Source organism: Polyodon spathula, chromosome 41, assembly GCF_017654505.1.
Source record: "Polyodon spathula isolate WHYD16114869_AA chromosome 41, ASM1765450v1, whole genome shotgun sequence".
Classification (NCBI taxonomy): domain Eukaryota; kingdom Metazoa; phylum Chordata; class Actinopteri; order Acipenseriformes; family Polyodontidae; genus Polyodon; species Polyodon spathula.
Genome location: NC_054574.1, coordinates 3,284,725 through 3,299,027, shown reverse-complemented (window position 1 = coordinate 3,299,027; position 14,303 = coordinate 3,284,725). Strand labels below are relative to the sequence as shown.

The window sequence follows — 14,303 nt, the reverse complement described above, 5'->3', positions numbered from 1 at the left end:
AAGTGATTGTTGGCCTCTCTGTGGCTTCTCTCACAAGCCTCCTTTTTGTTTGAGCGCTGAGTTTTGAGGGACAGCCTTTTCTTGGCAGTGTCTGGGTGGTGTGATGCAGATTCCACTTCCTGATTATTGATCTTACTGTGCTGACTGGGATATCCAAACACTTGGATATTATTTTGTACCCTTTCCCTAATCTATGCATTTGTATTACTTTATCTCTAACTTCTGTAGAATGCTCTTTGGTCTTCATTTTCCTTCAGATTCACAGCCTTACCAATGATCCTTCAACAGTGTGGTTTTTATCCAGAAAATGTGACAGCAACTTTAATGGTTCACAGGTGGAGGCCAATGGTAAGGTAATTGTGTCCTCGTTAGGGCAATTTCTTTCATCGGTGCAAACTGGGAGCTTCCACAGCACAGGGGTTGAATACTTATGCAAGCAAGATATTTCAGTTTTTTATTTTTCTTAAAAATATTTCCCAACATAAAACCAATGTCACCTTACAATAATTGATTCTGAGTTTCAGTGTTTAAAAGTAAAATATCAAACAGAACGAAATTTCAATGTACTATTTGTAATTTGGTAATATGAGAGAATTGATCAGGGGTCTGAATACTTTTGCAAGCCACTATATATATATATATATATATATATATATATATATATATATATATATATATATATATATATATATATATATATATATATTATATATAGCACCTTTCATAGTGGACCACCATGACAAAGCGTTTCACAAGATACGAGACTAGGGTGTGTGAAGTATGATTCAGTTCACTCTCAGCAACGTGTCACCCCAAAAACAGAGCACAAGGAGGTTAAGTGACTTGCTGAGGGTCACACAATGAATCAGTGGCTGAACAGGGATTTGAACTGGGTACCTGTTGGTCACAAGGCCGTTTCTTTAAACAAAGACAAAGACACACACACACACACACAGGGGAATGATTAAATAAGGGGCTGTCCTTTAAGACTTAATCTCTTTTGAAAATGTTTTTCAAAAATGTAATTGATACATTTTTTTATTATTATTATTATTATTATTATTATTATTATTATTATTATTATATATTATTATTATTATTTTCAGTGAGCTGCGCCCCCTGCCGGTATCTCCATGCGCATTGCAGTCGCAGAGAGGGTGACGTTGAAGGAGCGTCGCGGGGTCACAGGCATGGCAGCCTCCACTCAACAACACGAGTTGTGTGCTGTAGGGAAGACGCCCAGCTCGTAATGAACGTTATTTTATAGAGGTGAAGATAAGGAGAGGAACCGGGAGAAATCGAGAATACCTGCTGGCTGGACGAATTGAAACAGGGTACTGTATATTTAACAAATACGTTTTATATGAATGTTTACAACAAATAGCTTAACACAAGACACACACAGATGGAAGCATGTAAAAACATATTATTATTATTATTATTATTTATTATTATTATTATTATTATTTATGTATGTACAAGGGTGCTTCGGTCACAGCACCGTACATTTAAATTAGCTAGTGACAAAATAACAGTCATAAACAGAATATTTATTTAAAACAATCACGATGCCCCATTCAACATACAACAGTTCCTTCACACACTTCTGTAAATATGACAATGTATTATTCAGGGCAGCGGTTCCCCAACTTCGTGGCAATGCAACCACCTTCGACCAATAAAAATTACTCTGCGACCCCACTGCCCTGTATTACTGCAGAATAGTTAGTGTTGATAAGTAAAACACGCACAACGAGGCAATATCAACACAGCTGAAATATAGCCATTGCTTTTACACACAACAAGCACGTGACCGTTTTCCTCACGATGTTTTTGCCCTACTTTTCAGGAAATGCGTTGCTATGTTGATCTGATTTAGGAAACAAAGTCGCCCACATTCCCAATTATCACGCATATGCTGTTATATGCTACTACTACCAGCACTGCTACCACCACCACTACTACGACCACTACCTCTACTACTACCACTACCTCTACTACTACCACTACTACCACCACCACCACCACTACTACGACTACCAATAATATGAGGCTAAAAGTTCGGGTGGTTGTGCTTAACACCATGCATTAATACAAACATTGACAGGGTATACGAGAGGTTTACATTTGCAACGTCTTTTGTGTTCTTTCTTGTTGTGTGTGTGTGTGATTTGGTACGGCTTTGCTGAGGAAAGCCGTACTCATGAGACACAAGCACGATTCCTGTTCCGGTTTCCATGGGTTTTTACAGCTGTTTTTATCGTGACACAGTCATGACTGTAGAGTCGATTTTCACATGCATGTAAACCCAGCCAATGTTTCTCTGCTGTAGGTGCTAAATTAGCACTTGCAGTCGCTTCAGTAATAAAGGGGTTTCTAATCCACCCCTGTTCTTTCTGATCCTTTTCAGGGAAGTACTCTCAACTGTAGCTGAAGGCTTTCCAGGTGGTTGGTGATAATGGATTGTAAGTCACTCTTTGAAAAGGTGCTCTCATTAAAAAAAGTTAACTAATAAATAAAATGCTTCCAGACTGGCACGATTTACGCAATTGTACCACATGGCCGGCTTCTTGATCCAGCTTTAGATTTTGTCAGTGAGAGTAAGGACAGATGCATCTCGTCCTGGAGTGACAGGTTAAGGATATTCAAGCGATCGAAAATATCTGCCAGGTAAGCTAGCAAAGCAAGCCATTTAGCAACTACAAGCTTTTCAGCCAGCGGTTGTTGTCAGAAAGAAATATTCTCACTTCCGCTCTGAGCTCAAACAAACAATTGAGCACCTTGCCCCGCGACAGCCAGCAAACTTCTGTGTGGTAAAGGAGCTGACAGGACACTGCTCCCATCTCATCTCAAAGTTGACAATGTGAACAGCTTCGTCGAGAACTTGTTTCAGAACGGGTGCAAAGGGCTTGCCTGTGTATCATGCAGTGAGTCCAAATGGCTTGTGGTGCAAAAGCCTGCACTCTGATGACTAACCACCGAAAAGCAAAGAGTTCCCATCTTCTTCAAATCTAATGTAGGTCAACACCTGAGCAGCACCCGACACGTCGGTTGTTTCATCCAATTGAATAGCAAAAAAAACATAATACTTTGCTTTACCTTGGCGATCATACAGGTCAATAGCAATACTGTGAATACGCCTGGCCCCAGTGTCTTTCGACAGGGAAAGCGAATCCAGCTGGTTGGCTGCACTTTGTCTCATTGTAATCAAAACCACCTGCTTGGCGCACGGTAGAAAAAAAAGTTTCACCAGTATTGTGAGGTTTACCAGTTTTGGCTATCCAGTGTGACACAGTAAAAGATGCACAAGAGCCTTCTTGTTAGTTGAAGCCACCAACTTGGGTACTTTTGTCTGGCCCCTTAGTTCTATCAACTTTCACTGTAAGAAATTGATAGGCGTTCCTTGAAGAGAACAGTGCTTTGTCTACAAGTGCCGCAACATTTTGCATGGTTTTAAACTTTCCTTAGTCAGCACTGTGGCCGCAGCTCCTCTTCAGAACCAAACCAGGTAAAACCATATTCCAGGTATTTGGTATCATACTTTGGGATTTTGCTGCTGATCGGATACATGTTCTTGGTACTTCTTTTGCTTGCAGTGCTGCTTCCAATACTCTTCTTCAGAAAACGCTCTATTTTAAAATACTGTAGCAAAAAAAATTACTGCTATGGCGAAGAAGGAAGACAGACAGATACTGGGTAGGACGGGATAGAAAGGAGGTATGCACCAAAACACAATAAAATAAAAAGGGTAAACAAAACGGTCTTTATCGTTATCCAGTCAGACAGAAGCTCCCGCCAATCTCCAAACTAGCTTGTGGAGAACAGATTTCCCCCAGTCTTTATACCCCATAGCCACCACACAATTGTAACATTTAATCAGCCCCCCAACAAGTCACACTGTCCCATCTCGTAACCCCCCCATCTCCCACCAGGTGCACACCAAGTCCCCTGTGCACCCTTCCCATGCTGTCTAGGGGTCAGTCCCGGTGCAGAATATGCACCATTATAACTATAGGGAAAACAGATTTGCAGGGCTGTCAGCCTGTGTCAATCATCCAGTAAGGTACTGCTATTCTTGTATTAACACATTATTGCCATTTGCCACTGAGATTGCAAACAGCTCATGCAGCATTATCCCATAAAGCGGCAAACGCTACAATACAGTAAAACTTTCTGAACTCCCTTCACAGCAAATATAGTCAAGTTAACACTACAGCAGTGTATTCCGCTGGCTGACATGCAAGACCAGGATAGAAGTGCTGATTAGCTGACATGTAACAGTGGAAAAAAGCTTTAGTGGTTGCTGGGTAACCAGTTCAGAACGTTCAGACAAAGGCAGGAAGAGAAAGTGAGGACTCATTTGGAGTAAAAAGTGCCAATAATAATAACGTTAATATTTCTTAAACTAATATATATATATTTTATTTAATTGCACAAGTATTCACAACCCCATTGAAAGGCACTTGTCGACCCCATATAGAGTCGCAACCCACAGTTTGAGAACTGCTGATTTAGGGGACGCAAAAAACAACAATTGCATTTGACTTTGTAGATATTGGCAGAGAGTTGGGGGCTCTTACATTGATATACAGTAGAGATTGAGGGAGAGTTTGGGGCTCTGTTACAGTATAGAGGGTTACAGATTGAGGGAGAGTTGGGGTATTAACTTTATTTAGCACAAATTATAATATATCAGATTCTGACAGTGCCTGTTTTTTCCACCAACCTGTGTGTCACACTTCTGTATGTCTGTTGAACCACTTATCCTGTTGTCATAGAACTTGGTGTTAGCATTATTTAAACCGTTGAGAATATCAGATTCTGCAGATATAGGAGTGTGTTTCCCTGTTTATTCATTCATGTGTAAGTCACACTCAAAATGTTTTCTAGATTCTGAGAATTGCTTATTAAATTGTGATTAAACACTGACCTTGCTATTATTTACTACCCTGTATGTTACTGTTGATATACAGTGGCTTGCGAAAGTATTGACCCCCCCTTGGCATTTTCGCTATTTTGTTGCCTTACAACCTGGAATTAAAATGGATTTTTTGGGGGGTTGTATCATTTGATTTACACAACATGCCTACCACTTTGAAGATGCAAAATATTTTTTATTGTGAAACAAACAAGAAATAAGACAAAAAAACAGAAAACTTGAGCATGCATAAGTATTCACCCCCCCAAAGTCAATACTTTGTAGAGCCACCTTTTGCAGCAATTACAGGTGCAGGTCTCTTGGGGTATGTATCTATGAGCTTGGCACATCTAGCCACTGGGATTTTTGCCCATTCTTCAAGGCAAAACTGCTCCAGCTCCTTCAAGTTGGATGGGTTCCGCTGGTGTACAGCAATCTTTAAGTCATACCACAGATTCTCAATTGGATTGAGGTCTGGGCTTTGACTAGGCCATTCCAAGACATTTAAATGTTTCCCCTTAAACCACTCGATTGTTGCTTTAGCAATATGCTTAGGGTCATTGTCCTGCTGGAAGGTGAACCTCCGTCCCAGTCTCAGATCTCTGGAAGACTGAAACAGGTTTCCCTCAAGAATTTCCCTGTATTTAGCGCCATCCATCATTCCTTCAATTCTGACCAGTTTCCCAGTCCCTGCTGATGAAAAACATCCCCACAGCATGATGCTGCCACCGCCATGCTTCACTGTGGGGATGGTGTTCTCGGGGTGATGAGAGGTGTTGGGTTTGTGCCAGACATGGCGTTTTCCTTGATGGCCAAAAAACTCAATTTTAGTCCCATCTGACCAGAGTACCTTCTTCCATATGTTTGGGGAGTCTCCCACATACCTTTTGGCGAACACCAAACGTGTTTGCTTATTTTTTTCTTTAAGCAATGGCTTTTTTCTGGCCACTCTTCCGTAAAGCCCAGCTCTGTGGAGTGTACGGCTTAAAGTGGACAGATACTCCAATCTGCGCTGTGGAGCTTTGCAGCTCCTTCAGGGTTATCTTTGGTTTCTTTGTTGCCTCTCTGATTAATGCCCTCCTTGCCTGGTCCGTGAGTTTTGGTGGGCGGCCCTCTCTTGCCAGGTTTGTTGTGCCATATTCTTTCCATTTTTTAATAATGGCTTTAATGGTGCTCCGTGGGAAGTTCAAAGTTTCGGATATTTTTTTATAACCCAACCCTGATCTGTACTTCTCCACAACTTTGTTCCTGACCTGTTTGGAGAGCTCCTTGGTCTTCATGGTGCCGCTTGCTTGGTGGTGCCCCATGCTTAGTGGTGTTGCAGACTCTGGGGCCTTTCAGAACAGGTGTATATATTCTGAGATCATGTGACAGATCATGTGACACTTAGATTGCACACAGGTGGGCTTTATTTAACTAATTATGTGACTTCTGAAGGTATCTGGTTGCACCAGATCTTATTTAGAGGCTTAATAGCAAAGGGGGTGAATACATATGCACGCACCACTTTTCCGTTATTTATTTTTTAGAATTTTTTGAAACAAGTTATTTTTTTCATTTCCTTCTCCAATTTGGACTATTTTGTGTATGTCCGTTACATGAAATCCAAATAAAAATCCATTTTAATTCCAGGTTGTAAGGCAACGAAATAGGAAAAATGCCAAGGGGGGTCAATACTTTCTCAAGCCACTGTATTGCATGTGATGGTCATCAGCCTTGACATCATGCTGATCTCTGATTGTGAATGTACAGCCTTGGAGAGGGATGGCTATCACTGACAGACTTGTTCATCTTTGCAGAGCAATCCCAGAGATGGCTCTGTTTGTCCCGAGACTGCGTCCGTGTGTCCGGCTGGAAGGTCCCCTGCAGCGCTGGGGCTCCACTGCTCCAGAGAGGGGAGAAGGGCGGCCGGTATACCAGTACGTGGGGGAGCGTGCGAAGAGGAAGGAACGGGTGTTTGTCTGGGGGTTCAGCTACACAGGAGCCCTGGGCATCCCCAGCTTTGTGGTGCCTGACAGTGGCAGAAAGAAACCCAAGAAATACCAGCTAACCCCTTACAGACTGGAAATGCACCAGAAGGTAAGAATATAATTTGCAGAACACCTCCTACATTCCCAAAATGTGACAGTTTAAATAACTTAGCGTTACAGAACCCCCTGCAGTGTTTACAAGACATGTATTATGTTACCTTTGCTATATCGCCACTACTCATAATAGTTTTAGATTGGTGACATAATTGAAAATGCATTTTAATAATACAGTAACTATAGTAACAGGGCATGCAGTTAAGAGGATTAAGGCCAAGGCAGTGCTGTGTTGGTTGGGCGTGAAGATTCAGGGGCACCAAGGCAGTTCTAGGGGCAGAAAGACAAAATATAAATCCATTCCAAGGGCACCAAGGCGATTTCATACTCATTCGGTAAACAACAAAAAAAAGAAACAGAGAGCCTATTATACTGATGGACTATTCAAAGAAACACATCAATCTTTTCTGAGTGATTCACACACTAATTGTTACAAAAATAAAATATTGGTCACTTTCCCATTGTAAAAATAAAATGGTGTTGTGACAGAAAGCTTTGTGGTGACGTCAGGCCGGAATGCAGGAAAAACACACAGGCAGTACTGCAGGGCAAAGACACAGCGGCACTGTGATTTAAACACAAAAATAAATCAAATATTTAAACAAAAATAATCACCAACACAATACTACCATATAGGTCAGGCTGGGCAATCGCCTTCACTGTTCCTATATTGTATCTGTATTTTAGTTTTGTTTTCTCTCCCCTCTCGCTCTCGCGTACTCTCCTCTGTACACCCACCCTGGAGTGCCGAGAGCTGCAGGGTTAGGTGACATCTCCCGATTAGCAACAAATTAATCACTTAATGCTTAATTAATTCGGGAGATGGCCCAGTATGGCACCGACGAGTAAGATACCCTGGCATAGGTCTATGTTTTCTGAATCTGCACAAAATAAGGATTGTAGAAATGGGTAATGTAACATTTCTTATCAAGTTTGTTACCCTTAATTCTTCTGGAGCTTGAGGTAATGTTGCTGCATGTAAAAACAAGTGTTTTTTTTAACTACATTTGGTTACGTTGGATTCCCCCCCCTCTCCCCCTCTCCCCCTCTGGGCTGCCTGTGGTTATGGGGTCACCTTGCTCTCTCTCCAGATCTCCTGGGCTGTCAGTGGTTATGGGTTCACCTTGCTCTCTCTCTCCAGATCTCCTGGGCTGCCTGTGATTATGGGTTCACCTTGCTCTCTCTCTCTCTCCAGATCTCCTGGGCTGCCTGTGGTTATGGGTTCACCTTGCTCTCTCTCCAGATCTCCTGGGCTGTCAGTGGTTATGGGTTCACCTTGCTCTCTCTCTCCAGATCTCCTGGGCTGCCTGTGATTATGGGTTCACCTTGCTCTCTCTCTCTCTCCAGATCTCCTGGGCTGCCTGTGGTTATGGGTTCACCTTGCTGTCCTCCAGGACGCGTGACCTGACCAAGGTGTGGGGGATGGGACTGAACAAAGACTCCCAGCTGGGCTTCCAGCGCAGCCGCAGAGAACGCAGTGAGTCCCAGTGCTTATCTCCCTAAGGCTTGTTCCTTTTTGACGTTTATTTTTCAGGGACTCGCAAAATACCGTAATAAATCACTCGCCTTTAAAATTGTACTGGGGTTCTTCACTGGAACACCATAAAACCTAATTATACAACAGACTGTTGGTGTGTGTGCCTCAGTGATGTGGCCCCTCCTGTCTCCCTGTGTCCCCAGCAAAGGGCTATGAGTATGTGCTGGAGCCTTCCCCTGTCCCCCTGCCTCTGGACAGACCTCAGGAGACCATTGTGCTGCAGGTGGCGTGTGGTCGGGCCCACTCACTCATTCTTACTGACAACGAGGGAGGTAAGGTGGGGCGGATGAGCCAGCAAAGACACTACAGCGGGTTCTCTGGGTCTTTAGCCTATTTTCTGTGAAATAATAATACAGTTGTGGTCATCACATTACCAAAAGGACATTGCTGTCATGGAGAGAGTTGTGGTTGTGTTCTTATTTGTGTTCTTATTTGTGTCGTTGTATTCAGTGTGGTTGTGTTGTATTCACTGTGGTTGTGATGTTCATATTTATGTTGCAGTATTCACTGTGGTTGTGTTCTTATATGCGTTGTAGTATTCAGTGTGATGGTGTTCTTATTTGTGTTGTATTCAGTGTGGTTTTGTTATTTGCGTTGTCGTATTCAGTGTGATGGTGTTTTTACTTGTGTTGTAGTATTCTGTGTGGTTTTGTTATTTGTGTTGTAGTATTCAGTGTCGTTGTGGTGTTCAGTGTGGTTGTGGTGTTCTTATTTGCATTGCAGTCTTCAGTCTGGGGAACAACTCGTATGGACAGTGCGGAAGGAAGGTGATAGAAGACGAGGTGTACAGGTACAGCCATCCACTGCCAGCCATTGCTTTACATATTGAATTGAATGTATTTTTGTAATTGTAATTAGTGCTGGAACAAATATTTGAATATTCAAACAAACACCCTAGGTTTGAAATGTATTCAGTGGTAAAAATGTTCTTATTAATTCAGAATTCGCAAGTGATTGCTGTGGAAACCAGTAAGCCATGTCTGTTGAGAAGAGGTTTTCTTTGCTTCTTAGCTTATTTTTTATTTTTATTTTTTTTACTGTAATGTGGTGCGAATGATAACAACATAAGTATAATTCAAAATTAAAGAACATTCACACTTTTGTTTCAATTTTGAAAGACTATTCAAACATCAAAAACATGTATGGTCAGCTCTAGTGTTAATATATCCTGACACCACATTCAGCAAAAAGACAGTTTGGACATTAGTTACTAAATCTGTGAATAAAGGCAATAATATAATGAAATATGGACATGGCAACACTAACAGCACTGTTACAAGCGCTGGAGCAGAGACGGGGGACAGAGGGAGGAGAGATGCACGCCGCTGATGGAGAGGGTCGCACTCGGGGGCGCACCCCAAGTACCAGCAGGACCCATGATGGTGCCCCTAAGACACGGGCGCAGAAGATAGTGACGGAGGATGATCCAGGGGCATACTTGGTTGCCTTTGAGCACCTGGCTACCACCGCAATTTTCTAATGTTGAATTCAGATGAAGCAGAGGTTATGCTTGACCCTTGCAGTCCCTCATCAAAACTTAAACTAGAAATTAAGAGTTTGTGGCTCATCTTTGATCCTGCGCTATCATTAGGGAAGTTACTAAAGTATAATTTTACCATTTGACAAATATAGCCAAACTTAGACCAGTTATTTCTATATCTGATGCCAAGAGACTAATGCATGCCTTTGTTTCATCTAGAATTGATTACTGTAATACTTTTTTTCTGGTGTCCCAAAACATGTGGCATCCCGTTTACAGCTTGTTCAGAATACCGCTGCTAGAATTCTGACTAAAACCAGGAAAAGTGAACACATTACCCCTGTTTTGGCCTCTTTACACTGGCTCCCTGTGCAGTGTAGAATTGATTTAAAGATTTTGCTGTTAACTTACAAGGCCCTGAATGGATTAGCAGTTGTGTGTGTGGCATGCTATACAAATGTATTGTGGTTTGTTCTTTTTTTCTGCTGTGTACTGCACAGCGCTTTGCAGTACTTTTGTATAAAAAGCGCTGCATAAATGCAATAAATATACATTAGAACCATAGATGGGGAGTTATATGGGCCCGTGGAGCCTGTGCTCCAGCAATATTCCGGAACGTGGGCCCCGTTCCACCAGTATTGAATGATATTAAAATAATAATGCGGCGGGGAGAGGGATGGAGCAAAAGTGCAAGTGGGCAGTAAAATTATCAATATTTACTTGTGTGCCCATTTATTGATTTGCTATTTTGAGGCTTTACCAACAGTCCATTATGTACCATATCATTTATTTTGTTTTCTGTCTGTGTTGTTGCTTTAAAACAACTCTAAGTATTGTTTGCACTCCTTGCTGTTTTGAAATGCAATGCTGGCTTAACCACTTAAAGTTTAAACGCAGGGCCAGGGCGGCCAGAGCAGCAACACAGAGAAATTTGTCAGGTTACCTGAAAGCAATCAGAACACTGCAGAAGTAGGGGCTGCTTTTGTTTATTTAATAGAGAAACTGTTAAACGTTTCAGTGTTTCCAGTCCAGCCATACATTATTTATTTATTTTTTCGTATCGGTCTGCCAGTATATGGGGCGGGACACCACCAAAACCGATACAAACCCGGCGCCTCTGATTAGACCCTCACATAGGGCATTAGCAGGTTGTTTGGTTTCTGGGTCTGGGTTTCTAAAGTAGTGTGTGTCTCCCAACAGCGGCAGTCACGTGATACACCGGATTGAAGGATTCAACAGCAAAGTCGTTCAGGTGAGGGTAGTGAGAGGAACGGGTTAGACATGAACACCAAGAGATGTACACGACCAACTTTCTTTTTTATAGGGGCTCAGTTATGAGTCTGTCACCAGGCATACTAGTTTTCTGAGCCATAAAAAAATAAACATAAACCGCACAAACTGAAGATGTATTTGACAGAAAGATATTACTAAATTAATAGAAATAAATATTAAGAATTATGAACACTCAATACGTTGACCAAAAATAAAATATTTCCAAGTTGTTTTCCCTTTAATGGAACTACCACAGGGTCTATTTGCAGAACTGGTCTGTTGTCATTATTTTATTCATGTGCATTGAATCCTGTGTAGGCCCACTTTTTCTCCTTCTTTATACCCTATTCCTTCGAATTTAAGATGCACTTTTTGAACCATTTTCTGCTTCTCAAAAATAGCCTGCGTCTTAAATTGGAGTACAGTATAGTGATGGGTATATTAAAATTACTGACAAAATTAGAGCACAGTATACTGATGCCTGTATTGAAATCACAGACAAAATACATGACTACCCAAATACACAAGCAGCAACGTGACTGACTGGAGAAAAAGCTTTTACAATTTCAGCATTTCTACCAACCGCACCAGCTCAGACAGATTGGAAAAGCTGATCAGACGCCCGTATTTTTTGACATGCCAAGCAATACCACAGTTCACAAATTGGGTGAAAAACAGGTGTGAGTAATGATGATTGGGAATGAGAAGCAGCTCATAACTATAATGCTGTGTGATAGCAGACTGGAAGTGAGAAGCAGCTCATAACTGTAATGCTCTGTGATAGTAGACTGGAAATGAGAAGCAGCTCATAACTGTAATGCTCTGTGATAGTAGACTGGAAATGAGAAGCAGCTCATAACTGTAATGCTCTGTGATAGCAGACAGCTGCAAACTGCCTCAAATTGGGGGTTGTGTAATTGGGGTTGTATCTTTGTAAATGCAGATTTATTTGATTTATTCTTTCCTCAAATTGAGGTGGTAAATTTGGGCTGTGTCTTAAATTCGAGGGCATCTCAAATTCGAAGGAATGCAGTATTTTACTTTCATAGAGTAGACCCTTGTGCTTTACAACACCACAGTGTATTGGCAAGTTTATATTTACCTTTACCTAGAGGACTGCAGCTTGTACATTTTAAAATGAAAATGTTCTCGGTTCTCAGCTGGATATGTTTTGCTTTACCATCTGTAGGTGGCATGTGGACAGGATCACAGCTTGTTCCTGACAGACACTGGCAATGTGTACTCCTGTGGGTGGGGGGCTGATGGACAGACAGGTCAGTGAGAGCAATAGGATTTCTGTTTACTGTAATATGATTTATGTAGTGGAGATGGAGTGTGTCTGTGTGTCACACTATATAGTGGTGACGAGAGTGTGACTGTCGCACTATATAGTGGAGATGGAGTGTGACTGTGTGTCACACTATATATAGTGGAGATAGGTGTGTGTCTGTGTGAACAGGATGATTTTGCAGGGGTGACGTTAGACCAGAAATGCAGACTCCAAACAGTGAGGAATGGCAGTTGAAAACTGAGACGCAATGACTGCGCTCAGTGTTTTATTAAATAATAATAAATAAACTATTTAAACAAAAACAGCACACCAAAACAGGACACTGCACTTGCAGCCAAAATAAAAAGGTAAACAAAACGGACAAACGGACAGAGAAACAAGTACCGTGCTGGTTTTTCTCCAGCACCCTGTAGCACGTGAAGTGCTGTGCAATCCTCGTGCCTAAATACAAAATAAACATTTTAAACACTTGTGCTCATAACCCGTATTTATGTCCCGTGTATAAACACCAACATTAAACACACTACATACAACATAAAACACTGATAAACAAAGGGGTGGGACACTCCACCACAGTCTGTCACACTTTGTGTAGTGGAGACTGGGTGTGTCTGTGTCACACTTTGTATAGTGGAGACGGGGTGTGTCTGTGTCACACTTTGTATAGTGGAGACGGGCATGTGAAATGTCTGGAACTCTAAAAATTGAAATTGTAACTGTAGCAAAAACACTGATTTAAATGTCCCGGAAAATATGGGTTGATATAGAGCTTGTTTTTATTTTATTTTAAACAAAATGCATTGATCCTGCTTGCTCAGTCATTCAGCCTTGTTTGGCTTAATTAAAAAAAAAAAAAAAAAAAAAAAAAAAATATATATATATATATATATATAAATATATATATATATATATATATATATATATATATATATATATATACACACACACACACACACATTTTTTATTTTTTATCTAAAATAACGTATTCCTCTAAAATCGTCCGTGTTGCTTTGAAATCTGCCTCACCTTTGTCTGGATACATTTGATGTTCCAGTAATTTTGCCTTCATGACTAGCATGCCGCCTATAGGTGTGCCTATCTGGTGCATTGCACGCATGGTTGAGTGATTGCATACCAGTTCAAAGTGGGGTGTTCAGTAGAGCGGTCAGTTCATAACTCTGTAGTTCTGCTGTATCTGGAGAACCACTTACCCAGTTGTCATAAAACTTGGTATTAACATTATTTAGCCTATATGATTGAGAGTAACATATTGTGGGGATATGTTCTAATTCTTAATCTATACTAATCTGTGATGCTGTTGATACATTATGGTCACTTTTCCTGTTGCTAGCTCTAATTTAGATTTGCCAGCAGTGGAGAGGATGGATGTTGCTTGTTCTGTTTGCACTCTGATATTCCTTCTCTGTGGTGTGTGTTTGTTTCAGGTCTGGGGCACCACAGGGTGAGCAGCCAGCCTGCCATGCTCAAAGGGGATCTGGTGGGGGTCCGAGTCAGGCAGGTGGTCTCGTATGGGGACTGCAGTCTGGCTGTCTCCCAGGAGGGGGAGCTCTTCGGCTGGGGCAACTCCGAGTACCTCCAGCTCTCTGCTGTCACTGATTCCACACAGGTACTGATGTGTGTCTAGATGTAGATATCATTGTTCTTAAAGTACAGAGAAGGACAACTAGGACACCCTAGGACTTATTGCATGTATTGAGGAC

At 41.5% G+C, this 14,303-nt stretch overlaps 1 protein-coding gene across 2 annotated transcripts; it reads left to right on the top strand.

The window, feature by feature from the left end:
• Window positions 1–1,165: 1,165 nt before the first annotated feature.
• LOC121305086 (RCC1-like G exchanging factor-like protein) lies at window positions 1,166–14,267 on the top strand. 2 transcript variants are annotated; one of them, XM_041236618.1, is made up of 9 exons: window positions 1,166–1,334; window positions 2,411–2,465; window positions 6,718–6,997; window positions 8,350–8,479; window positions 8,683–8,811; window positions 9,263–9,329; window positions 11,220–11,271; window positions 12,481–12,565; window positions 14,028–14,262. In XM_041236618.1, exons 3-9 carry the CDS (start codon window positions 6,731–6,733, stop codon window positions 14,225–14,227), a joined length of 930 nt encoding a protein of 309 aa, XP_041092552.1. In that variant the 5' UTR covers window positions 1,166–1,334; window positions 2,411–2,465; window positions 6,718–6,730; the 3' UTR covers window positions 14,228–14,262. The 2 variants fall into 2 exon arrangements, with proteins under 2 accessions (XP_041092552.1, XP_041092554.1); XM_041236620.1 differs by lacking the exon at window positions 2,411–2,465 and having other exon boundaries at window positions 1,234–1,334; window positions 14,028–14,267.
• The last annotated feature ends 36 nt before the right edge of the window (window positions 14,268–14,303 follow it).